Source organism: Nelumbo nucifera, chromosome 2 (assembly GCF_055504915.1).
Source record: "Nelumbo nucifera cultivar China Antique chromosome 2, China Antique-T2T, whole genome shotgun sequence".
NCBI lineage: Eukaryota > Viridiplantae > Streptophyta > Magnoliopsida > Proteales > Nelumbonaceae > Nelumbo > Nelumbo nucifera.
Window position 1 is genome coordinate 1,234,392 of NC_142650.1, and position 27,012 is coordinate 1,261,403.

Genomic DNA, 27,012 nt, shown 5'->3' on the forward strand with positions numbered 1-27,012 from the left:
AAGAAGTCTCAAGATGTATGTTGTTAGCTAATGACATTGTTTCGATTGATGAAATTAATGAAGGATTAAATGCAAAATTAAGCTTATACATAAATGCCTTAGAAGAGGTTTTAAAATAAGGTTAAAATAGAATATATGACAGATTTAGCGATAATAGGAATATAAATCAAGATAAACTAAGGATTTCTTGTACCTTGGTTTAATAATTCATAACAAAAGAGAAATTGAAGATGTCACCCAAAAAACTAGAATAGGATGGATAAAATGGAGGGATACAACTGGTCTTTTATGTGATAAGCAAATACCACTTGAATGAAAAAGGAAATTCTATAAAATAGTTGTAAGGCCAACTAAACTGTAATGTAAGAGGCTGAGGGTTGGGTAGTCAACAAGCATGTCCAAAAGTGAATGTGACAAAAATGCGAATGCTAAGATGGATGAATAGAAAAAACTAGAAATGATAGGATCCAATAGGAACCTAGGAGTAACTTCAGCATGTGATAAAATGAGAGTAGACTAAGATAATTTGGACACATGCATAGAAGAACGACTAGTGCTGAAAGGAAAAACTAAAAAGGATAGGGGCTAGGAATAGTCTTCGAGGAGACAACTTACATGGTAAAGATTGACGAAACAAGTAACTGAGACGACCTGTACTGAAAGGACAACCAACACAAGAGGTTCTTAGATTCAATATTGATGGGAATGACTCCTCAAAATCTATAGAGATAAATTCAGAGGGATTGGAAATTTTAAATTCGGGGATTGGTAGAACATAACGGGCTTCGGGCTTTCCAATAAGGATTTTAGATCCATGTATAAATTCTTCTATTGGAAACTTACTGATAGAAAAAAAAAAAACTTATATTTAGGTTAATAGGTGCTACTATCCTGGCTGTGAAGCCTCAAATACAACCGCTGCAGTCAGGGCAGCAAAATAAATGTCAAAATTGAACGAGTTGAAGCCAACCTAGAGATACACCTCCCCCCCAATAAATAATAAATAAAAGAAGAATAATATCGAACGAGTGAACGCTGACCAAGTGAATTCAAATAAAAATAGAGAAAACAGCAAGCACAAAAAAAGTCATGTTTCTTCCACTAGTTACAAGAGTTGATCTAACAAAAATCCTCCATGCAGGAAAACAAACCGAAAAAAAAGTTGCATTATTTGAATAGCCTCTGTTTTTGGTTTTCTCACCACAAAGTTGCATTATTTAACTGGATCTGGCATCATGAATCATGGCCCTTCAGACTCAGGTTTCTCCAAGAACGTCTTCTTCAACCAATCAAATGGCTGTAAAAGCAAATATAAGAAAATTGAGTAAAACACACTGATTACTGATTGAGGTCCAGTAAAGAGCAATATAATGGGCCTTGCCTTTCACGGAGACCTTAAACGACGAGAGGACAAAGCATGGGGGTTGCAAATAGATGAGGTTATGGGGGTGTTAAAACTTGTCATTTTATGCTTTAAGGGTTCTGTGATGGCTGAGCCCTTTATAGCATTTTCCATAGACTAACAGCACTGGACACCGAGTGTGGTGGCGGTAGATGCATAGGATACAATCAGGGTACAAAATTTTCATGCTGTCAGATATATAAGAATGGCATGTATATTGAGAGTGAATCCATAATATCATTCAAAATTGCGAGCAAGGTCAACAATCCCCATTCGTGTATCTTTTCTCTTGTACTTATTTTAAAATCCTAATAAAATTCCCGACAGTTATTAAAAAAAAGAGGCTGGGGCTGCCGGACATGAACCAATTGGCACAAAAGATTGAATTCAAGCAAGTTACCTTCAAGACTTAATAGACAGGAAGAAGAATACAAATGCCGTGGAACACACTAAAGAGAATAACCTCACCACAGCCAGAACAAGTCTCAAGAGTATTTTGGAAAGTTCAGAAGTCTCAAGTAGGGGTGCCAATTGGATTGGATTTGGTCCAATCCGGTCCAGTCCAATGTGAGTCCATTATAAATGGACCAGGTCCAATCCAATCCAATGAATGTTTTAGCCCAATTTGGACCAGTCCAATTCAATGTCTGGACCATCCAGTCTGTTCAAATTTATTTTGATTTAGATTGGTTTCAACCCAAACCCGGTCCATTGACACATATATTCTTATCTTATATCAATGGACCAGATATTGGCTTAATCCAACCCAATCCAATATAAACTTGTTACGGACAGACCAGGTCCAATCCAATCTAATAAATATTTTGGACCGGATTGGTCCAATCCAATGTCTTGTTGGTCCGTCCAATCCGTCCAAATTGATTTTGGGCTGGACGGGGTCCAATCAAAAAACGGTCCATTGACACCCTTAGTCTCAAGACAATACATTGAATAGTGATTTTAAGTCTCAACTACTCAATAGGGAGCACTTCAAGTGAAATAGGCTTAAATACCGAGTCAGGTGTGTCAACCACACACACTACTTACATACAAGTACTGACCCGAGTATTGAGTTCTGAATGAGAGCAAGGCAAAATGGAGAGAGAGTTAGAATAGCACTGCACACACACAAAATCTCAGCAGCTTGTTCGAACATGAAAAGGAACTTATCAGTTTCAAGGAATCTGAGACTCAACTGGAGATTGTAGGCTGCAGGACTGCAAAACACATTAAAGAGAAAAACCTCAGCACAGTCAAAACAGGTCTGAGAGTGCTTTGGAAAAGTCCAAAACTTCCAAGACGATACATTGAATAGTGATTTTAAGTCTCAACTACTCAATAGAGGGGGCACTTCAAGTGAAACAAGCTTAAATACTGATTTAGGTGTGAGTGTCAACCACACCATTTACAACAAGTACAGATCCAAGAATTGAGTCTGGATCAAAGCAAAGGCAAAATGGAGAGAGTTGAGAATAGCAGTGGAAAAAAAAACTCTGAGCTGCTAGTTCAAACGAACTTATCAGTTACAAAACACACCAAGGAGAATAACTTCAGCACAGCCAGAACAAGTTTCAGTTGTCAAGGCGACGCCTAGGTGATAAGGTGCCCTTGGGGGCTCGCCTTGCCCAGTGTCTTAAAAAAAACTTTTATATTCTTACTTTTTTTATGTCATAATTATAAAATGGGAAAATTCCCTATTACTATCCTGTACTTTGGGCATAGTGCCACTTTGGTCCCTGAACTTTAAAACGTGACAATTCAGTACCCGAACATTCAAAACGTGACAATTTAATAACTACTGTTAACTAGCCATTAAGTAGCATTTGAAAAGACACATTCCCTTCAAGTGTAATATAATTTTCTTTATCAACCATCCAAACGTTGGCAAAAATGAACAGTCCCCAATCCTTGACTCCTCTATTCAAGAAAGTTGGGGTCACCAGAATGCCAACTGAGATGTGACCCCAACTTTCTTGAAAAGAAGAGAAAAGGATTTGGGACTGTTCATTTTTTGTTAATGTTTGGATGGTTAATAAAGAAAATTAGATGACACTGGAAGGGCACTTGTGTCTTTTCAAATGCCACTTAACGGCAGGTACTGGATTGGCATGTTTTGAAAGTTCAAGTACTGAATTGTCGCATTTTAAGTTTAGGGACCAAAGTGGCACTAGGCCCAAAATAATTGAGAATTTTCCCTTATAAAATAGACATTATTAAACTAAAATAATCATTTTGTGTGTTTATATATAATTTTTTTATTATTTTCTTATTTATTAGGATTTAAGCAACACAAACATTGCTAAATGCTGTATTGAACCATTAATAAGTCATCAACGAAGGTCCATGGTTTATAAATGCTAAGTACCTTGTTCTTATGAAGTAGAAAGTGGGTTTCAACCCACTTGGATGTAATCTCCTCAAATGACCAATTACTGCATGTCTTAATCCATGATCAGATGATCTTTTTGCAAACAAGAAATCCTTTTTTTTTTAATAAATGAACAAGAAATCCTTTTAGACTTTTGTTTATACACCACCCTACAGATTGGAATAGCGACGAGTTTGGCAATGGATCAAAAATATTGCCCATGTTACAAATCAGGCGTGGTGTATTGTGAGAGATCCCAATCAACTGGTTAATAGTGATAAAAAAATGGGTGGATCTCATAAATCATTTTAATCTTCTTGCCCTAGAAAAGGTAACGAGTGCTTACAAATGATATTTGGAGAAACAAGCATCTGGATGCCATGCTTGAGACTCTTCCTTTCTTGGCATCGTACCCTACTCCTCTCATTCTCCAAAACTTGTTGGGAACAAAAATGAGCCCCAAACCTTTTAGGTTTGAAGCCATGTGGTGTACTGACCTTAGAGAAACTAACATCCTCTGCACCGGACCAATAGCAATCTCCCGTGCCAGCCTGTCCTTCACCATTTCAAAGTAAAGTGATTTTTTCTAGATGGTGTGGAAGATTGCTATTGGTTGGTGCAGAAAACCAAGGGTGCAGAGGATGAGTTAAAAGAAGGAATAATTTGGTCAAAAAAATGATTGGAATAGAAACAAATTTGGTAACATTAATAAAAAGAAGAAAGAGAACTTGGAAACCAAAACTAATACTCAAGATCTAATAAGAAGTGGCCCTCCATAGCTCAATAATATTCGTATGAAGGATGAGATTCATAAGGCTCAAAAATCAAGATTGAAATGGGTCCAACTTGGTGACAAAAATAATAAATACTCCCATCTCTTAACAATGATATGGAGAAATAAAAAGGAAATAATTAAAATAAAAAATTATGTGGGGGATTGGATTTACTAATGAAGGTACTGATGGTAGAAAACAGTTAATCGAAACTCTTGACACATGCATCTCTGAGGAACAAAATTCTAAGTTGGGGAAGGATGTTACATAAACGGAAATTTAGGAGGCTCTTAACTCCATGCATGATTTGAAGGCATTGGGCCCTGAAAGACCCGACATCCTTCTCTTTAAGAAATACTGGTCAATCATTGGAAATGATGTTGAAAGAGCAGTGGAGACCTATTTTCATTGGGTAAAATGACAAGGGCGATTAATAATACTTTTGTTGCTCTAATCCCAAAAATCCCAATCTGAAAAAGGCTGAAAATTTCAAGCCCATCAGCTTATGCAATTTTATTTGTAAAACGAGTGTCGAAATTTTGGTACATAGACTCAAGCCTTTGTTAAATAACATTATTTCTCCTTACTAAAGTGCTTTCAACCCAAATAGACAAATGATGGACAACATCATAATTACACATGAAATCTGCAATTCAATGAAAAAGAAAAAAAGAATTATCTCTTGTAATTTATACAGAAAAATCCTATGATAGACTTAAAAAGTTGTTTACTAAGAAAACCCTTGAAAATCTTAGTTTCAATTAGAGATGGATGAAGTGGGGTATGGAGTGTATTACATCAGTTTCATACCAAGTTCTAGCAAATGGGTCTCCAATTGGTAATATTCTATACTCTCAGAGGCATTACAGGGAGATCCATTGTACCCTTAAACTTTTGTTCCATGTAGTGAGGCACTAACAAAGCATATGGTTAGAGAAGCAAATGGTGTTAAGAAAGTATTGGCTGTAAAATTGCCAAGAGATGCCCAAAATTCCAATTCTTTCAATTTGTTGATGACTGCTTGATCATTGCTAAGGCAATTTGCCCAGCTATTGGCAAAAATAAAAGAAAATCTAAAAAAATACGCAAAAGCCTCGGGTTATTGCACACAACTTTAAAGAGCCATCTTTAAACTGCTCATAAAATATTCATGGAAAACATCACAAATTATTGGTAAAGATTCTTAAAATCCTAATTGACTCAAAAACGTGATGTCTATTCGGGAGCACCTATTATTGAGAAAAGGGTAAATAAAGAAACTCAGACTCGTGGAGGAGAAAAATGCAAAATAGATTGTGCGGCTGGAATCAAAAAACTCTCTTAATGGCAGGGAGAATTACTCTTCTCAAGGCCACAAAGGGAATGATTCCCCAGTAAATTATGAGATCCTTCTTATTCCCCAAAAATTCCCTCTATAATTTGGATAAAATCCAAAGACAGGTTCCAGTTATTACATAATGACAAGCATTGGAGACCAAGATTCAAATACAAAAGTAACAGTCACAAGTTCCAGTTCTATGAATCAAAGAAACAGAGGGAATTGTTCCGCGAGTGGGGATCAGTGATGGCGTACTGGGATTTACGTCTTTTTTTTTTAATTCTTGACTATGAAATTGTAATGTTCCGGATGAACATCAGAAAAAAAAATTAAATAAATAACAGATTATTAACGCAGAACAGTCAGGATCCGTGAACAGATTGCCAAAATCGATTAAAAGAAAAAGATTGGAATTGAATTGTATAAAAAAAATCAAGCTGAAAAAGAAAACCTGGATGAGCCAAAGAGCTCCGGTGGTTACTGCGACGCCCCACATCGCCGCGGCTTGAATATCAGTCGATTGAGGGCGAAGTCCAGGTCGAAGGAACTTGAATAGACCCGATCCTGCTGCAGATCCAACTGTCATTTCACTTCCGCGATCGAAAGAAGGTTCTGTTTTCTTATTATATGTATCACAGAAACCCTAGCAAAAAAAAATTTCGTATCGTTTTCAGAATTCAGAGATACCAAACCAAAAGCCTTCCTCTCCCTGGGATCGGTAAAAACGAGAAACAATTTACGGTCGCAGCAAAACCAAACAAAATAAATAAAGGAATAATTCCCCTAATCTGGTTAAAGGGTAGCCTACCCACCCACAAAACGCTCTCAACACTGTCCCGTACATATTGGGGAGATGTTCCCGATGTACGGTTGTAATGGCTAGTTGAACATTATTGACACCGCGTGTTGGTAGTGGTAGCTCGTCCCAACTCCTGGTCAAGCAGAAGTTTTCCTACGCAGCTTGCCATTTCATGCCACGCGGAGGGATGATGTAAGAAAATCTTTGGAGAATGTAGAGATGTTTACGGTCCGGACCCAAACCCAAAAATTACGGCATGAAAAATTTGAAGACCAGATCAGACTCCTATTAAAAAAACTAAGGTTTTTAATATGGGGATGTTTGAAAGCGTGGCCGTTTTTCTGAAAAACGATGCCACGTTGAATCCACATAGACAATTCAACAAACACTTACATGCATAATTGTTTGGTTCAAGCATCTTTTGTTTTTTGAAAAAACGTTGAAAAACGGGCATGTCTCATAAATCAAGACCCAACCGTTGCATGAAACATCAAATTTGACGTTTCATGCTACAGTGAACCGTTGCCTCCAACGGTTGATTGAAATGGCAAATACGTGGCAGAAACACTCTCAAACGGCATGTCTCATAAATCAAGATCCAACTGTGCACATATATAAAAAACGGTGATAAAAATCACTTTACCAAATAGTATAGTATTGCTCACTGCCTATATGACAGAAACACTCTCAAACATATCAAAGCATTTTTTTCTGAAAAACGGGTCTAGCAAACAAGAACGCTTTTTTTTTTTAATCAATCCCAAAAAACACCCACACTTCCAAACACCATCATGGTTTGAACTATTTTATTGAATTTATATATGTTTTATAGTTTTGTTTACGGTTTCACAACCAAACTGTTTTTAAAATCCAACCAGACTATCGTTTCAGTTTGGTTCGGTCTGGTTTAACGGTGTGGACCATATAATAAACACAAGGAAAATCTATGATGTAGACAAAACATGGTATTGGAAGAGTTTTGACCTACATTTATAATATGAGTTGATTGGTTAAAAAAAATTCAGATATCATATCTTTTCAATAAAATAATAATAAAATGGGAAAAATTTTCCTGTACTTTTACTCAACTTTCAATTTGCGATGATATAATACCCAATGTTAAATCACTGTCAGTCAAAATACAAAAAGTCATAATTATTCACCTGCGATTTTGAGCAATGCATGAATTCATCTTCGAAATGACAAAAATGACCGCAGCTATGGGAACCACTGTTCACCAACTCTGTTACCTGAAATTCCAAAGAAACCAGTTCCGCCGGTGATGTCAAGCGAATGCGACACCGGAAAAGTTGAAACCGATGCCGGAAATTTCCCTATTTATAATCTCTAACCTGAAGAAAATTTTGGCTTATTATATGTAGATGGAGGAAGAACAAAGCTTCAGAGGTACGTTCTTTTGCATTCTTCCTTAGAGCTTCAGATTGTTCTATAAAGTTGTACGCCTTTGGAGGAGCAGAGCTTCAGATATACATTACTTTGCAATCTTCCATTTCCTTGATCAATATGAAGATTTTCTGTATAAACAGCCAAACCTTTTATAACAAACAACGAACAATCAAATCTGGGCTGATACCGAGAGTTACTGGAGCTGAATCAGCCCGGTCTCTATCTTCCCAGCTGTAGATGCAAAAAATTCATCGATCACACGACAAAACTAAGAAGCGGCAGAAGAACAGGCGTTACCTAGATTGGGATTTTGCCTTGAGAGTGAAATCGATTGCTACAAAGAGAAACCTGGCCGAATTCGATTTATTGGACATGTGAACGAGTGATGAGGAGAGCGAACGCGAATTTATCAAATCTGAAAGGAGATCTGCTTCGAATAGAGAGGACAGTTGGGGTAGCTTCTTGTGCTGCTTCTAATTCCTCAAACAGATGAGGGAATCGACTTCAGCGGTGAAAACAGGGATGTGTTGCCATGCGAGATCATCATGGGTTCGGTCGCGGTGGTAATGGCGGTGATCGACGGCAGTTGTGTGAAACCGAGAAAAGAGAGAGAGAGAGACCGACATTGAGACTGGCTGCGCTCCAATATGCCACTGCTGTGACGAGTTGCAGGTTGCAGCGGTGATGAAATGCCGCCGTCGCGTCTATTCGTTCGCAGGGAAGAAACGACAAATCAGGGGGTTTTCCAAGAAGAAGAAGAAAGAAGGAGAAGTGGAAAGAAGAAAGAGAGGGAGCGCGGGCGGGCGGAGAAACCGCCTCTGCCCGAAGTTGTAGCGGCGGTTACTGTTAAAAAGAAACAGAGGGAGCTGGAGGAGGAAGAAGAAGAAGAAGAAGAAGAAGAAGAAGAAGAAAGGAAGAAAGAGATAGGGAGAGGAAGACCGACGATGGGGGTTGTTTTGGATTTGCCGCCGCTGGTTTGTTGTCGAGAGTTCAAATTCGCCGGTGCTGCAACTCGCAGCGGCGATGACGAGAGGGGAAAGGGAGAGTGAATAGTGTCCGCAAGGGCCTTGCAGTTGGGTGTCCTACCTTACAAAGCAGAAACGACACGCCCAATTGCTCCTTCAGCAACCAAGCCCACCTTGTGCGGCATTGAATGAAGTTTACTCTCTTCTCTCCTTCTTTCAACTCGGTTAAAGACAAAGGAAATTAGGGAAACAGGAAGGAAAATGGGTAAAATGGTCCCAATCTTGTCATAAAGGTTAGTTTTGATATTAGAAGATGTTTAAACCGCACCTGATATCATATGATTGTTCTGATTGATGGTGAGTTAACGCCGCATATTGAATCATTCCAAATTAGAAGTTTAGGTACTAAATTATCATAAATTGACATCTGACCTAAAGTATAAAATATCTATCGGTATTATTTTCTAATAGAATATATGAAAGTTGAAACAAATAACCTTCACTGACAACCTCATTTGTCTTATTGCTACACAAGATCTGTTGCGAACAAAAATACATGAACCTAGCTCTGTGCTATGGCTATGGCTATGGCTATGGCTATGGCTATGGCTATGGCTACGCCACCAGTTACAAGTAAACACACCAGCCTTCAGATCCCATGTGTAAAAACTTCGGTGTGTTCACCAATGTAACCAGGTTAGCACATTTGTCTTGGTACCAAATCACAGCTCACTTGTGTATCATTGAAACTTTGCCCATTTTATTTGTCATGTGTATAACTGATATGCCCATTTTAATATTAAAGAATTATAACTAGGGATAAACGTGGTCAAGAAGGGCAGGTTTAACACTCAAGGGTTATAATTTCATATTAAAATATATTATATATATATATAAAGAAGAATACTACAGTCCAATGCAGAGTTCTAAAATAAATTATAACCCTCAGTAATCTATTAGTAGCCCCCCCTCACCACATCAATCCACCGTCAGAATTCATCCCATCTGTACATTCTGAGATGGCTTGAATAGTCATTCTCCCAAATATATATTAATCAATCAATCACACAGATATATATATATATATATATATAGAAAGCCGATTTTTATTTTCAGTTTTTTGATAAACTTTAAATTTTAAAAAGATTGGTTCTTAAATCAAACCGAACCAATTCATCTGAAAGGGCTAAGTGTCACTAAATCCAAAATACAGAGTGTCAGTCTATAATTTACCCAAAAAAATAAGAAGAAAAAAATCTAGGTGATTAGTAGCTGGTTAGCATCTCTGAACTCTGGTCAATATTATGCGAGATGCTGCTTTGCTCTCTCTGGCCTCTGCTCTTTCTTTTCCCATTCCACTGGAACCTGGTTGAATTGAATGAAATAACAGACTTACAAGCAAATCTAGAATCTGGGTTAGACACTTCCATCGAAAAAACGGATGCTACAACATTAGCACAAACCGCTAATCAAAACAGAAAAAGGTCACGGACTTGTACAAATTCAAAAACCAAAGTGTTGTCCAAGCTGGAGAATCATTGTATAATAAAGTTGATCTCAATTTCTAAATCTAATAATATACATTAAGACCGATCGCTGGCTGAGGAAAGGAAAATAATAAAATACCGTCTGACACAAGACTCATTTTCCCTTTCAATCTTGATGACCGATCGCTGGCTGAGGAAAGGAAAACAATAAAATACCGTCTAACACAAGACTCATTTTGCCTTTCAATCTTGATATGGAAAGTTCAGAATCTTTTCTCCTACAACGATTTTTCAGGTGTCGGTGTCATTGGCCGACGACCCTTGTCAGGACCACCAATTATTCCCCATGTCTTAAATTGCCTCTGCCGAGCTCTTGCCCTCTCCTTCTCTTCTTCGGACTTTGTTGAGAAACAGTATGGACAAGAAACTCCATATTCCCATTCCAGAGCTTCCATGTCTGCATCACTGACTGGTTGCTTGCACCCATAACAAAGCTTGAAGGTTCCCTGCATCAACCCGTGCTCAACAGAGACGCGCTTGTCAAACACAAAGCACTCTCCCTCCCATAGGCTCTCTGTCTTGGGAACTTCCTCTAGATATTTCAAAATGCCACCTTCTAAATGATAAACCTGATTAAGGTTACCCAAATCACAATAAGCCAAGGCACAGAATGTTTTAGGATGTCAAAGAAAAGGCATACTAGTAAATATATACTTTTAAATAGCAGCGTATTGGTACAATCTCAGGCTGTCAAGCATGAGAATGTGGGTTTGGCCTGAGAGCAGCCACTTTGTGCATAAAAAAAGTGCCAAAAGTTTGACCCCAGATAGCTGGAACCAACATTGGGTAATGGCCTTCTTTTAAATAGCAATATATTACTAAATAAATGCAAGATAACCACTAAAAGCTATAAACACAATGTTGGTTCCAGCTATCTAGGGCCTTGGGAAGATTAGACTGGATACAGTCCTAAACTTTGGTGTTTTTCTTTCCTTTTCTTTCCACGCAAAGTGATCGCTCTCAGAGTTGAACCTACGTTTTCACACAAGCAGCCCAAAATTTTACCACTACAATATGTAATGGCCCCTAAATGCAAGATAACCACTGAATAACATAAAAAGAGGATAACTATTGTCAAGAACTTCCCTCAAGGTATATCAGGTGTCTGACATTCATACCAATGTTGAAAGATAGTTTTCAAGGCACCAAGGCGAGGCTAGGCAACAGGGGGCACCTTGTCACCTAGTCACCTGGGTGGGTGCCTAGGCATCTTTTTAAGTAACAAGCATTTGTCTTAGGATAGTTCCCTAGGCTTCATAACCACAGAAAATCAGCATACTCATGAAAAGAAAAAGAAGAAAGGAAAGAAAATTCAAAAAAATATAGGGGCTGAACCCCTATTTTTATAGGAAGAAAAGAAAAGAAAAGGTGGAAGAAGTCTTTGAAGGTCGAATACAATAGTTATCACTTAGCAATGGTTGTGTTGATTAAACCTTAACAAATAAGAAAATAATAAAAAGAATTAGTATATAAACACACAAAATGAATATTTTAATTCAAAAAATGTCTATTTTATAATTATAGTCTCAAAAAATTAAGAATATAAAAGTATTTTATAACACAACGTACAAAACTGCTTGGGTGAGCCTCCAAAAGGGCGCCTTGTCACCTTGACAACTATGCATTGAACCTAGAACTCTAAAGATGTGCTGCATGGTAATCTTTTGCTCTTTCCAGGAGATAATGTACAAAATAGAGATCAGATAGATATCTACCTCCTTGAAACCTTTGCTCAGAAGAAAACTTGAAGCTTTCTCACAGCGAATGCCACCAGTACAGTACATTGCTACCCGTTGAGGAATTTTTCTCTCTTCATTTGAATCATTAACCTCTGCATTTGATGGTTGGCCATATTCAGCTAATTGGAACTGAGAATCAACCCATGATGGGAACTCTCTGAAAGCTGTGGTGCATGGATCAACTGCTCCCTTAAACTTCCCAATTCGAGTTTCATATGTATTACGCACATCAATCACAACCTGCAGAAGTGCAAATGTTCATATTTTCTGAAAGAATAAAGTAAATATCAACCATAGATATGTGGCAATACATGTTACAGCAGCAAGAACCCAACTTGTACACAGGTACTGTCAAGCGAAGAGATTGGAAGGTTTGTGCATTTAAGTTCTATTGCAAATGTGATATTGTGCACATATCCAGGACTTTGCAAATGTGACTGCCCAGCTCAAGAATTAGCAGGGAAATCCCCTTGTACTTGGAGCATTACATCAACTGCATGAACTTTTCTTTGTAATGTTTATGGTTTAGGTAGACTAAAACTGCATCTGGGGCCACAAGGTCAGTGTGGTTTGACCTGAATACTTATGCATATACCATGTGGTTTGCAAAACTACATAGATATACCTTGTAACATGGCCCCACATAACGCAAATAGGCCATCTGGAAACACTTAAGGCCGTTTGACATGCCCATTAATTTTTTTCTTAATCCCAGTTTCACTCCTATACTGTTCATCTTCTTCTTCAAACCATGCAACCCAAACCTAATCAACCAGGGGAGAAACAGAGTTTCTCCCACAACTTCAAGCCCACAAGACTTCTTGTTTTCTCCTTCATCTCATCCTTGTTCCTTCTCTTCTCATTCTGAATTTTCAAGTGCATCCCCTTGATCCATCAAGAAAACCAACTCCATTTCAACAAATTCCCCATAAGTTTGGGGCTTAAATTCATCTCCTTGTCGGGTTTTGGTGGAAATTTCACAGATCATGAGGTGGAAAGTGCATCTTCTGCAGATATTCATTTCAGGATACCAGACATTTTTGGGAATAGTGTAGTTTCATTTGTTAAAAAGGTTCAAATAAACAATAACAAGTCTGCAGTTTTGAATGGACGTCAAAAAGCAAGGCCCAAAGAGGTACTTTTGACAGTATCACTTACAGAAAACATGATTGCCCGTCCACAAAACTCAAAGTATCAAGTGGGGAGAGGATTGAAGGGAAGAAGACCAGTGAATGTGATGTGGGGAGGTGGGTTTTGATGAGTGTTATCCCCTGTAGCGGTATACAGATAGTTCATGTCCCTTCATAGACGAACGCTTTAGCTGCGAGGCTAAGGGCAGACCGGACCAAGATTATATCAAGTGGAAATGGCAACCACATAACTGCAATATCTCAAGGTTCAATTAATGCAGTGAAAATGCTACAACTGATTAGAGTGAAAAGGCTGTTTTTTGTTGGCGACTCAGTTAAAAGAAATCAATGGGAATCCATGTTGTGCTTATTAAGAGGAGCCATCACAGACCCAACATGAGTTTATGAGACTCAAGGGCAGAGAATCACTAAGGAAAAGGGGAAACGAAGATCCTAAGTTGGAATGTTAGGGGTTTAGGGGTGCAAGGAAAAGAGCTATTATTAAGGAAGTGATTTTTTTGAGAAAAGTAAATCAATATTATTAAGGAAGTGATAAGAAGAGCAGATCCAGATATTGTGCTTATACATGAATCAAAGCTGATGGAGTTTGATGGAAGATGGGCTAGAGCTGTTTGGAAGGGATGGGGTATAACTGGGCAATGAGCCCATCTTGGGGAAGCTCAAGAGGAATAGTAACAATGTGGAAAGAAGAAGTCTTGGAGGGAGTGGAAGAGCTGATTGGAAGTTTCACTGTTTCCATTAAATTTAGACAAAAGGAAGATGGATTTGAGTGGGTATTGACAAACACATATGGACCAACTGGGTACAGGGAGAGAAGCGGTTTGTGGGAGGAGTTGGGGGATATTAGAGGACTTTGGGAGGGCCCGTGGTGGAGACTTTAATGTCATTAGATTCACAGAGGAGTCCACCAGTGCAAGGAGAGGAAACAACTGTAGTATGAGGAAATTCAACAGTTTCATTAATAATTTTGAGTTGAAGGAGGCTCCTCTACAAAGTGGCAATTTCACCTGGTCTAATTTACAAACCAATCCGATCTGCTCAAAGTTGGACAGATTTCTATTCACAACAGATTGGGAGGAACACTGGGGAGGGGGTGATTACATCCAGGACATTGCTTAGGATAACACCACATCATTGGCCTATCACTTTAATGAAAGAGGAGATTGGTAATAGAGGTCCCACACCATTCAGATTCGAGATTATGTGGCTGGGTCACACTGGATTTGTTGAGATGGTTAAGACTTGGTGGAATGGAAGTAACTCAAGAGCCAATTGGGAGGGTATTAAATTCCAATTGGAAGTTGAAGGAGTTAAAAGAAAAGATTAAAGAGTGGAATACCCTTCAGTATGGCAGAATTGAGGAAAGAAATCAGTAAGTGATTGGTAAAATTAAGGAGTTGGATGCTAAGGAAAGGGGGGTTTTTTGAGGAGAGGGATAAGCAAGTGAGATGGGAGCTTAGGAAACAACTTGAGGGCATTTTGTATAAAGAAGTTAGTTGGAGGCAAAAGTCCAGGCACAAGTGGGTGAAAGAGGGAGATAGAGACACCAAGTTCTTTCATGCAATAGCAAATGCAAAGAGGAGAAAGAATCTTATTTCCAAATTGGAGGTGGATGGGGTGACACTCACACACCAAGCTGAGATTGCTAGGGCTTTTGTGGAGCATTTTAAGCCAATCTATAGAAGACCATTAAATCAAATGATTTAGTTGGAAGAACTAGACTGGCCCAAACTTTCTGAGAATGCTAAGATGTGGCTTGAAAGAAGCTTTGAGGTGGAGGAAATAAGGGAAGCAATTTTTGCAATGGATAGATCCAAAGCTCTAGGGCCCACCAAGTTAGGTTCAGAAACCATTCCAAGAGGCCCCACCCCTTTCAGATTTGAAAACATGTGTCTAACACACCTAGATTTTGTACAGAAAGTGGAGGGCTGGTGGAGGGAGGATTTAAGGGAGGGGGGGAAGTGGAAAGGAGTGGGATTTCATAAGAAACTAAAAAGATTGAAAGAGAAAATTAAGGAATGGAACAAGGACCATTTCGGGAGAATTGAGGAACAAAAGGTAATTTTGATGTCCAAGATAGAGGAGTTAGATGAGAAGGAAGCCCAAGGAATCTTGGTAGAGGAGGAAAGAGAATTGAAGTTTAGGATTAAGAAAGATTTGGAAGCAGTTTTATTAAGGGAAGAGATCAATTGGAGACAAAAGTCAAGGTGCAAGTAGTTGAAAGAAGGTGATGATAACACAAAATTCTTTCATACTTTGGCAAATGGGAGGAGGAAAAATTTTGTGGCTAGAATGAAGGTAGAAGATGGGCAAGAGATAACAAATCAAGATGAAATTGCCAGGACCTTTGTGGACCACTTCAAAGCAATCTTTAGGAGGCCCTTGGATGATAGATTACGACTGAAAGATTTTTGAGCATGGTTTTCAAACCATCGTTGACTTGGACAATTGGACCCTTCGGCCCAGGAACCGTCCAGGCAATTGGTCCCGTTTTACCCCAAACCCAGTCCTTGGCCAAAAACCATTGAATCGGTCAACAACCCATTGACCTGGGTGGTCAAATTGTTGACCTGTTCAACGGTTTTTGGCTGTTTTTAAATTTTAATTAGTTTTTATTTTTTAAATTTATTTTGTCAAAACCCATCTGTTCAGACTAGACGATCAAACCGTCGACCCAGAAATCGGTGGCTAGAATGGTTCCGGTTCCGGGTCGTTTTTTAAAACATTGATTTTGAGTGGCTCCAAGTGGAGACTGAAGTAGCACAGTGGATGGAGAGGGACTTTGTGGAAGAGGAAATAAGGAAGGCGTTTTTCTCAATGAATAGATCAAAAGCCCCGAGGATATATGGATTTACTATGGCTTTCTATCAAGACTATTTGGACATTGTAAAAGATGATCTTTGTGAGATCTTCAATGAATTTGCAGAGAGGTTTATTGTGAGCTGAGGGGTAAATGTGACCTTCCTTGCCCTTATTCCAAAGAGGACTGATGCTAGGCATCCAAAGGACTTTAGACCCATTAGCCTAGTAACGGGCATCTATAAGATTTTGGCTAAGGTTCTATCTTTAAGATTAAAAGTAGTACTTCCAACCATAATCAGTTAAAATCAGGGGGCCTTTATCCATGGGAGACAAATAACTGATCAAATTCTTATCGCTAATGAATGTGTGGAGGATATGAAAAGATCGAGGAAGAAAGGTTTCGTATGCAAATTGGATATGGAGAAAGCCTATGATTTGGTAGACGGGAATTTTCTTGATGATGTAATGAAGAATTGTGGATTTGGGGAGAGATGGTGCAATTGGATTTTTGGTTCCATTAATTCATGTCACTACTCTCTTTTGATTAATGGGGTTGTGAGATACTTTTTTCTAGCCTGTAAGGGACTACTAGGGCAAGGTGATCTCTTTCACCTTTTTTGTTCACCCTAGTAGCTGATGTGTTTAGTAAAGGGTGGAAGATTGGAAGGATTTGGTCTCAGTGACACATTTGCAATTTGCAGATGATATCATAGTTTTCTGTGAAGGGGGTGAACTAGGTGTGGTGAGGAATTTGAAGGAAATGGTGAGGAAATTTGAGTTAACTTCTAATCTGAAAATTAATCTTGAAAAGAGTTGTGTAGTGGGAATCAACTTGGAGGAAGGGGAACTAAACTTTGTTGCCTACACCTTAGATTGTCCCATAGTTAGCTGGCCCTTGACCTACCTTGGCCTCCCCTTAGGAGCAAACCCTAGAGAAATCAAGTTTTGGAATCCAATTATGGAGAGTTGTGCAAAAAAGTTGCAGCTTGGAAGAGAAGTTATGTGTCTTTGAGAGGAAGAATTACTTTGATTAAATCCGCTCTTGCCAATCTACCAATTTATTTTATGTTAGTACTTAGGCCTCTTTAACTTCTATTCTGATCGACTGCATTTCTCTCATAAGAAATCGAAGGAAGATACGACGATTTTTTCCAGGGAATCCCCAACGAAAAATACACACTATTCCTTCTTTTCTATCGAATCGATCATAACCACTACCTACATTCCACGAAATTGTGCACCACAAATAGGAGCTAATGAACAGACCTGCGATCCCATAGAAAGACATCACGATTCCCTGTGGAAAAAAATTGATTTGCTGAGCCCCAAAAGGAGGCTAAAAAAACTGAGAAGGTAATGAGAGATATCCTATGGGAGTCGGGTGATGGAAAGAAAGATCATTTGATTAAATGGGAGGTTGTGTGTAGAAGTCTACAAGAGGGTGGCTTAGGCATTGGAAATACAGATAAAAAGAACTTGTCTCTATTAGGAAAATGGATTTGGAGATGGTCGGAGGAAAGAGAAAGTTTGTGGCATAAAATAATAGCAAGCATACATGGGAGGTTGGGATGCAAAAGTATCTATCAGGACCACATTGGTCTCTCCATGGAAAGCCATCCATCGCACTTTGCCTTTTCTACTTAGGTTTGTCAGGTATGATGCTTGCTCTGGGGCTTCTGTTAAATTATGGGAGGATACTTGGGTTGGTTGTAGTCCACTGAAGAATCTCTTTCCTACCTCATATTTGGTATCCCTATACAAAAATGAATGTGTGTCTAAATTTATTCTTCCTCCCTTACTCCCTATGGGCCCCAATTGGGACTTTGGCTTTCAGAGAAATCTAAGAGACGGTGAAGTTTCAACTTGTTCGAACCTTTTACAAATACTTCAAAATGTCAGTTTAGACCCTGATAAGCACATTTGGGCCCCCATCCTAAGGGTTCGTTCTATTGTGCCTCTTTGTTTAAGACTTTGTGCATCCCTTCAGACCCATTTCTTACAAAGTAAGAGCTTTTTGTTGGGAAGTAAGAAAAGGCCTAACTCTTGTCTCTCTCCTAATTGGTGCATTCTGTGTAAATCCAATAATGAGAGTTGCTATCACCTACTGATCTCTTGTCCTTTTGTTGCAGAGATTTGGATTTAGTTTTTCTCTTTGTTTGGGTGCAGGTGGACTTCACCATTGGAGGTCAATATGCTATTCAACCCTTCTTTGTTTTCGTGGCCCCAAAAAAGGGGAAGAATAATGTGGAGATGTGTTGGAGCAGTTGTGGTGTGGACAATATGAGAAGAAAGAAATTCTAGGATCTTCTTATGTAAAGAGAGAAGCAAAGAAGTTGTTAGGGATTGTGCAATGGTCAGGGTGGTCCATTGGGTGAGGACTTTGGAGTTGTTCTCCCAAGTCTCTATCAATGATGTTTGGAGGAATTGGGAAGTAATTGCAAAAAGCTATTCAAAAAGGAATGTGTGGAGATGCAATGATCACCTCCAATGGAAGGCTTCGTTAAACTGAATTTCGACAAGAGCAGCCAAGGAAATCCAGGCCTCTCGTGTATAGGAAGGGTATTGAGAGATTCCAAAGGTAAACTTATAGCCTTGTTTTCCACCCCTGTGGGCTTGGGTGACTCTCTCAAAGCAAAGTTGTTGGCAGCACTACAAAGGGTGCAAATAGTCAATGAGTTATAGTTAGCAAATTTGGTGATAGAAGGGGATTCAAAAGTAGTGGTGGGCTAGCTAAAGGACCAGGACTCTATAACTTGGTGCTACATAAATGAAATGAAGAAATTTAAGTGGCTTGCTAGGAATATGAATATCAGGATACAGTGGGTGAGATCTACAAACAGGATGGCTAATGCTTTGGCTAAGCAAGGGGTGAATAAGGAAGTAGTGTTTTGGGCTCCATTGTAATTTTCTTTGCACTTTGCTTTTTTATAGAGAGATAACATCTCGTGCCTCTCTAAGGGATGCTTGTAAAGTCTTATCTTAAAGTCTAATAAAAACTCATCTTATTTATCAAAAAAATAAAAGCTCTAGGGCCGGATGGGTTCACTATGGCCTTTTACTAGGATTGTTGGGAGATACTGAAACCGGATATCCTAAAAGTGTTTCATGAATTTTTTGAAAGGGGGGTAATAAATCCAGGGTTGAATTCCACTTTCATTGTGTTAGTCCCAAAGAAAGATGGAGCAAGTTATCCAAGAGATTTTAGACCTATTATGGAGCAAGTTATCCAAGAGATTTTAGACCCATTAGTTTGGTGAATAGTTTGTATAAAATCATTGCTAAGGTCTTGTCTCAAAGAATTAGAGAGGTGCTTCTGAGCATAATGTGACAAAACCAAGGGGCTTTTGTGGGTAATAGGCAGATCATGAATTAAATTTTAATTGCTAAAGAATGTGTGGAGGATCTAAAGAAAACAAAGAAGAACGGAATTGTGTGTAAACTGGACTTCGAGAAAGCTTATGATATGGTAGATTGGCCTTGTTAATGCAAGTGATGGATTACTTTGGCTTTGGGAAGAAATAGTGCAAATGGATCTTGGGGTGTATGGAGACATGTCATTACTCAATTTTGGTAAATGGAGCTGTTATAGATCATTTTCAGGCTACTAGAGGAATCAAACAAGAGGACCCCCCCCTTTTTCCCTTCCTTTTAACCTTGATTGCAGATGTGTTGGAGAAGTTAATATAGAGGGCAGATTCGAGGAACCTAGTGAAGGGGTGGAGGGTTGGGAAAGATAAAATTCCTATCACTCATCTACAATTTGCTAATGACACAATTCTTTTCTATGAAGAGGAGGATATCAGATGGGTGAGAAATTTGAAGTTGGTAGTTCAAACCTTTGAGAAAATGTCAAACATGAAGGTGAATTTTGACTAGAGCTGTGTGGCATGGATTAATAAGGAGGAGAGTGCAACGATGGAGAGGGCTGAAATGTTAGGGTGAGTGGTATCACAATGGCCTTTGCAGTACTTGGGGATGCCCTTAGGGGATAATCCGAGGAAGAATAGCTTTTGGAACCCAGTAATTGATAGATTCACAAAAATGTTGGCCTCTTGGAAGAAGAACTACCTATCTCTGGGTAGTATAATCACTCTGATAAAGTTCACCTTGTCTAGTTTGCCAGTTTACTATCTTTCTGTTTTCAAGATTATAGAGAAAGTAAGCAAAGTCTTAGAAAAATTAATGAGAGATTTCTTGTGGGAACCAAGGGAGGACAAGAAAGACCATAGGGTGAAGTGGGAAATAGTGTCTAGGAATAGGGCTGATGGAGGATTGGGACTAGGTAACATTCGGAAGAGAAATGAAGCTTTCCTGGGGAAGTGGTTGTGGAGGCTAGCAAGAGAAAGAGACAAGTTGTGCGATAAGGTAATACTGAGCATTCATGGGTTGACAGATGATGGCTGGGACTCTGGGATCTTGGCAAGGGCTACTAGTACCTCTCCTTGGTGATCCATACATGCCATTCTTCCTTTTTTTCTACAACACATCAAGTATGATCTTTGTTCTAGAAACCAGGTGAAATTATGGGAGCATCTTTGGGTGGGTGATGTGCCTTTAAAAGACCAATTTCCCTTCTTTATTCTATCTCTCTCTCCCGATATAAAGGGAAAATTGTGTCTAATTTCTTGGCCCCTTCTGAATCCAACTTCCGTTTTGATTGGGATTTGGGTCTTAGAAGAGGCATTAGGGATTCAAAACTTGGAAATGTTTTGGGGTTAATTCAAGTTTTGAAGGGGGTGATTTTATTCTTTTCAAAAAGGGATAGCAAAATGTGGCTCTTCAGGGGAAATGGTTATGGAGGTTCTCTTTAGAGAAGGAGAAACTACGGGCTAAAATAGTGGCTAGCATTCATGGGCTTGAGGACAATGAATGAGATCTTGGAATTTGGGCAAAGACTACAAGTGCATCACCTTGGAAAGCCATCCATGACTTGTTACCAGTTTTCTCCCCTCTTATCAGGTATGACTTAAACTCATGCAACATAGTTTTTAAGGCACCAAGGCAAGGCTAGGCGACAGGGGGCGCCTTGTCGCCTAGTCGCCTACGCGATGGATTTTTTTTAAGTAAAACCATATATCCTAGGGTAGTTCCTTAGGTTCCATAACCATTAATAATTATCCATAATTTTCATAAGAGAAGTATAAATTTCATGTTTTAAGTTTAGAAAATCAACATTTTATGAGAAGAAAAGGAACAAAGGAAAGAAAATTCAAAAAATACAGGGGCTGAAACCCTACTTTTGTTATAGGAAAAGAAGAAAAGAAAAGGTGGAAGAAGAAGAAGAAGATAAGAAGAAAATCTGTTGATTAGACAAAATTTTAAGTTCTTCCCTTGCCTATTGGTTCAGGTTCTGAAATCTTTGAGGATTCAATCAAGGATCAAAACTTCGATAGATACACCCCATATCGGGTGTATTGTATTATATCTTTGGTGCCCTAATACACATGTTTACAAGTGTTTTCGGGAACCCGCTTTTTAAAATAGCATATATATATAAAACCAATGAAATGAAAAAATAGGGGGAGTATCATTATAAGTACTGATACACCTCTGTCGATACACAGAGGTGTATTGATACTTTGAACCATGGGTTCAATACAACAGCTAGCAATGTTTGTGTTGATTAAACCCTAACAAATAAGAAAATAATAAAAAGAAATTAGTACATGAACACATAAAATGAGTATTCTAGTTTAATAATGCCTATCTTACAATTATAATGTCAAAAAATTAAAAATATAAAAGTATTTTATAACATAGTGCACAAAACTACTTGGCGACTAGGCGAGGCGAGCCTCCAAGGGCACCCTATCACCTAGGGGCTGCCTTGACAACCATGTCAAGCAACCTTATAAAATTTTGGGAACAAACTTGGGTGGGGAATGCCCCTCTGAAGGATCAATTTCCATCCTTATATGCCCTCTCCAACTTGAAAAATGAGCCAATTTCTTCCTTCATTATCCCATCTTCAAACTCCGGGTTTGGGTGGAATTTGGGCTTGAGGAGGGTTGTTAGAGATACAGACCTAAACAACATCCCGAGTCTCCTAGGTCTTCTTGAAAATAGTTTGGACTCCACAAAGGAAGGCACTAGAATTTAGACCCCCACCCCTGCAGGCTCTTTTTCTTGTGCCTCTTTCTTCAAAGTCTTAGCTCAACCAACTAGCCCCCTAGGCCTTCCTCTTTCCCTGCCAAAGAGATATAGTGCAGACCAATTCCTCCTAAGGTTGGTAGTTTTTTATGGGATACGTTTCTAGAAAGAATCAACACTAGTGATCTGATTCAAAAGAAGAGACTCGAGACATTCTTATCCCCTCACAAGTGTATTCTTTGTAAAGTTGATGAGGAGACTAGTTTTCACCTATTGATGTCATGCAAGTTTGCAAAGACTATTTGGAAATGAGCTTCTTCCCTCTTTAGGTGTAGTTGGACCCCTCCATTGAACTTGCAGAGCCTTTTTTCTTCTTTTTTCAAGTGGCATTTCAAAAAGGGTAGGACTATGTGGAGATGCCTAAGGGCCGCGATATGTTAATCTCTATGGGAAGAAAGAAACTCTAGGATCTTCTCTGAAATAGAGAGAAGTGCTGAAAATCTGAGAGATATGATTCATATAAGGGCATTACAGTGGCTGAAATCATTTGAGCTGTTGTTCATAGATTATACAGTGGATGATCTGTTAAGGAAATTGGGAGAGATTGCTAGATGCACCCAAGTCAAAACAGGACTTAGTTTGTCTTGGACCCCTCCCCCCTCTAGCTTTATGAAACTGAACTTTGATGGTAGTAGTAGAGGGAACCCTGAGCATTCAGGGGCTGGGGGTGTGCTTAGGGTTGAAAATGGGAATGTTTCAACCATGTTCTCAGGTCCAATTGGGGTGGGTGATTCTCTTAGAGAGCCAAGATCTATGCAGTTTTGGAAGGTGCCCCAAGAGCAAAGGAAATGAATATAAGAAGACTTGTAGTTGAAGGGGATTCGGAGGTGGTTGTAGGGTGGCCGAATAAAGACAATACTAGGTTAATGGAATTATAGCAATGAAAGGAGAAAGTTTAGGTTGCTAGTTAAAGACATGGAAGCCAAGATCAATTGGGTGAAGAAATCTACTAACTTGTTTGCTGATGGGCAAGGGGTGGCGAGGGAATCTATGTTTTGGGCTCAATTGTAACTCCAATTCCATAGGGGCTCAAGCCTCAATTGGGGGAGATAAGAAAATTTATCTCCTTTGTAATTATTATTTCTGATTGATTAATGGAATGCATTATTGATAAAAAAGGGATAGCAGAATTTGGACTTTATCTCCTTCATGTGTCTTTTCTTGTGCATCTTTCTTTAAGTCTTTGGTGCAACCTACCAATTCAATTGTGCAAACTTTCCCAGTAAAAGAAGTATGGGGTAAATCGAATGCAACCTCCTTCTAAAATTTTGACATGTGAAACAGCATTGTGATCATTAGTACAATGTGGAATGTGGAATGTGGTATTAAATTTGATCTTCTGTAGTGATCTTGGAAAGTAAAACATGCGCAGGATAGCTTCCCTCCTTCACAAGAGAAAGGGCTACTCCCACATGCATGGATCATACATAAGAAACTAAGGAACCCATTAATCACTTATTCATCCAGTGGTGCAAGTAGAGCAATGTGAAGTTGTGAACTTGTATCTTTACAGTCATGGATATATGTAGTTGGCTTCCCATAAATATTTCTAATGTCTTTGACTTAATATCAAGTAGCAACATATTAGAATCATGTGTTATGGTTTCAGTTTACTCACAGTTTCAGGATCAGTAATTAATCCATTCCAATCCTTTGGGCTCACGTACTTTCCAACTCTTTCAATAGGTGATACATTTGGCATTCCCAGGGAAACGATCTGTTAGAATGAAGAAGAAGAAGAAAAAATGAAGGAATCGTATATTTATAATGTTATTGGGAAAGAAAGGGTCTTCAAATTAAAATAGAAGATTTTCGTCTTTTGTACCATCTACCTCGTTCTTCACCTTGACCCTCACATGGTCCCATCGGAAGGGTGAATCTTCCCCTGCTCCAAGAGGGGAACTGCTAGTGTGTCCATGATGGAGAGCTTCATCTTCAGGACTCACAGGTGACTCCACCTGTCTTAGGCCACTGAGGCGACTATCAGATTGAATGAATCCAAGAACCTTTTCCACTGCTTCACGTGTCCCACATATGCTCCCATTGATTCCTTCAGGGGCAAGGATAATGCCACCTGAAACACGCTGAACAGGATGAGCATAGTGAGGACAGATGCATTGAATAAAAAAAATCCAGAACAGTAAAATAGAAAATAATGACTCCCTGGACTAATAAGTCTTCCCAGATCACACGTACCACTTCCACTTTGATGCATAAACCCCAATATAGTTGTTGTAAGTTACATAGTAGTTTAGGACATCTAAAGTAGCAGAATACCATTTAATGTTACATGTTGACACTAAGTGAGAGTTTGAGATGTGAAGTGGAGAATGGGGATAGTAATTCGTGTAAGATAAGACTTCCTAAAAGGAAAAGTATGAAGTCAGGCATCTGAATAAAAAGAAGAAAAATAATTTTTTTTGAGAAAAGTTAATCAAAAAATTGATTTGAATCTTTTAAAGAACACTATCAATTAAAGAAAAAAAAAAGAAGAAAAAATAATATTAGCTCAGCCTATTTGAACTTGTTTGGTTTCATATTAACAGAAAAAGAAACTAAACCTTTCAAAGCTTCATGCTTGCAATGTGACATCCTTGTGATTCAAAGCATAAGCATAAAGCATCTAAGGCAGATCACTTAATTTACTTCACGTTTCTTCCAGGACGGTAATGCAGTTGGCAGCATGTTCAATTATAATACCAACAATATTGACTAAGAAACCCCGATAAATTAATATGTTTAAACTTTTAACATCAAGTTAAAACTGATTGAAAAAAAGGGTTGAGTAAAATTGAGTCCAGTCCATAACCAATTCACCATGAAATATATAGTAACAATACAACTTTATAATAGTGCAAAGTGCCATTTTACACCGTGATCAACTCTATGGCAAGTGGCAACCACGGCCTGCAATCAAATATCAAAGTATCACTTAGTGTTTTTCATAGACTAAAAAGAATAAGAATGAGTAGAAGTTTATACAAGCAGAACGGCGTCCCAAACAATGCGTGACTGATGAAAAAAGATGAAGCCTACCTTTCAAAAGTTTTATCGATACGCTGCTAATTGATCTCCATGCCTAAACTCGCTTCTCTAACTCAAGGACAAGCCAAGCCTTCCCACATTTTCCAGTTTTCAATCAAAACATGAAGATTTCATTAAGAAGAAATCGGGAGAAAAGGATACAGCCTTAGGCCTGAGACAGACCAAGGCAAACCCATTCAATGGCTCAATCTCTTTTGAACATGAATTCATGGAAGCCCATCTTAAAATGCGCAATATCAGGTGGCAAAATACATGGGTTTAGTGAGATTAAACCATAGGATTTGCAGAATATAGAAATAAATAATTGCTTTTCTTTCAGTTTTTTTTTTTTTTTGAAAAACGCCCGAAGGAAAATATATTCAACTAAAAGTCTCAGTTACATCACTGTTTACAACAGGAATTGAAGGCATTGAAATGAAACGGGTAGGTTAGCGTTAGCTTTTAAATCGAGATTCGAAATCATACAGATAGATCTTAACTAATAGAAAATAAGAAATAAATAAAGTAAAATGGGCATAAGAAACTTACCAATTCCTCGCAGAGCTCCTTCAGGGGCTTGCGCATGTCTGCATGGTCTGGGAAATCTGCAAACTTGTAAAACGAGACCACAACGAGAGATTGTTGAGTTAAATGTTCCGTTTCAGAATCTGGGTTTCTTAACTCAGGAGTGGCCGAAACGGATAAAGAAGCACTACGGCTGGGAACAGTGGATAAGCAGTTGGAGACTGCGGTGCTAATATGGAGGTTGTGTGGAGCTGGGTTGGAAGTGTGTATGTTGGAGAAGAGAGGAGGAAGATGAGCAAACGAGTGGTCATCGGAATTAGTTCTCGTGGTGCGAGAAAAAGTAGCGTTAGGGTTAGGGTTGAGGTTTGTAGAGGAACAGTAGTATGGTAGCATCCTCAATGTTAACACCGAAGCCGCTCTGCACCTGATGAGCAATGGAGGGGATTGCAGCATCTATTCTTTTCTCTCTTTCTTGCTCTCGCTCTCGCTCCTTTGCTTGCTCCCTCGCTTCACAACACATTGCCGTAGATCGCGTTTGATTAGAATCATTTAGGCGGCTAAATGTGTTTGCTTAGTAGAGTAATCTGCATTTAAAAGATCCCAATCCGACCGTAGAGGAGTGGGAACTATCCTGTCAAATTGGATAAACGAACCGAAAACGTTAAACCTATGGGCTCATCTCATCGAAAATCAAAAACAATCCTGTGGGTACGCCGTTGGCTCTTTTTGTTTTTTACGAGAAAACCAGAGGTGTTACACAAGTTTGGGGTAGCAGTAGCACGACTAATTGGGTCGGCTCAGTACGGCCCACGGCCCAAGCCTGTGCGGGTGGGCCGAGCGGGCTGTAGGCCGTGTCATGGCCTGGGCCACATATCAGGCATTGGGCGTGGGTCAAATCGAATCAGACTGTTTTTTTTATTTTTTATTTTATTATTAAGTAAAATTAAAATATTTAACTTTTCTTTGGGAACTATTTGAATAAATAAGAAATCTAACCGTTGAGTTGGGCCTATTTGTTTTTTATTCTTATTTTAAGCTATTT

At 38.8% G+C, this 27,012-nt stretch overlaps 2 protein-coding genes and 1 pseudogene across 6 annotated transcripts; 1 reads left to right on the forward strand and 2 right to left on the reverse strand.

The window, feature by feature from the left end:
* Positions 1 to 1,020: 1,020 nt before the first annotated feature.
* On the reverse strand, positions 1,021 to 9,316 carry LOC104594466 (ubiquinol-cytochrome c reductase complex 6.7 kDa protein). Of its 4 annotated transcripts, none has more exons than XM_088897361.1 (5): positions 8,365 to 9,316; positions 8,013 to 8,195; positions 7,824 to 7,910; positions 6,313 to 6,504; positions 1,021 to 1,297 (listed from the first exon to the last, which is right to left on the reverse strand). In XM_088897361.1, the coding sequence occupies exons 3-5, from the start codon at positions 7,842 to 7,844 to the stop codon at positions 1,241 to 1,243; spliced, it is 270 nt and encodes an 89-aa protein (XP_088753487.1). In that variant the 5' UTR covers positions 7,845 to 7,910; positions 8,013 to 8,195; positions 8,365 to 9,316; the 3' UTR covers positions 1,021 to 1,240. The 4 variants fall into 4 exon arrangements, with proteins under 4 accessions (XP_088753487.1, XP_088753489.1, XP_088753488.1 ...); XM_088897363.1 differs by having other exon boundaries at positions 8,013 to 8,298; positions 8,382 to 9,260; XM_088897362.1 differs by having other exon boundaries at positions 8,013 to 8,298; positions 8,365 to 9,260.
* Positions 9,317 to 10,424: 1,108 nt separating this feature from the next.
* LOC104594467 (Rhodanese/Cell cycle control phosphatase superfamily protein) lies at positions 10,425 to 26,509 on the reverse strand. Its single transcript, XM_010254741.3, has 5 exons — positions 25,995 to 26,509; positions 24,254 to 24,505; positions 24,040 to 24,138; positions 12,295 to 12,558; positions 10,425 to 11,148 (listed from the first exon to the last, which is right to left on the reverse strand). Exons 1-5 carry the CDS (start codon positions 26,421 to 26,423, stop codon positions 10,798 to 10,800), a joined length of 1,395 nt encoding a protein of 464 aa, XP_010253043.1. The 5' UTR covers positions 26,424 to 26,509; the 3' UTR covers positions 10,425 to 10,797.
* Positions 12,566 to 24,033, forward strand: LOC148801862 (uncharacterized; annotated as a pseudogene). Its single transcript, XR_016082288.1, has one exon. The product of XR_016082288.1 is annotated as an uncharacterized LOC148801862 (transcript).
* Positions 26,510 to 27,012: the final 503 nt, after the last annotated feature.

Bases quoted from the DNA above. Each gene is read 5' to 3' on its own strand.
- LOC104594466 (XM_088897361.1), bottom strand. From the start codon at position 7,844: ATGCATTGCTCAAAATCGCAG. The intron at 6,505-7,823 runs GTGAATAATTAT...TTTTTTTGCTAG, and splicing joins TGCATTGCTCAAAATCGCAG to GGTTTCTGTGATACATATAA. The intron at 1,298-6,312 runs GTTTTCTTTTTC...TTGCTTTTACAG, and splicing joins GAGCTCTTTGGCTCATCCAG to CCATTTGATTGGTTGAAGAA.
- LOC104594467 (XM_010254741.3), bottom strand. From the start codon at position 26,423: ATGCTGCAATCCCCTCCATTGCTCATCAGGTGCAGAGCGGCTTCGGTG. The intron at 24,139-24,253 runs GTAGATGGTACA...TCATTCTAACAG, and splicing joins GGGTCAAGGTGAAGAACGAG to ATCGTTTCCCTGGGAATGCC. The intron at 12,559-24,039 runs GTGAGTAAACTG...GCACTTCTGCAG, and splicing joins TAATTACTGATCCTGAAACT to GTTGTGATTGATGTGCGTAA.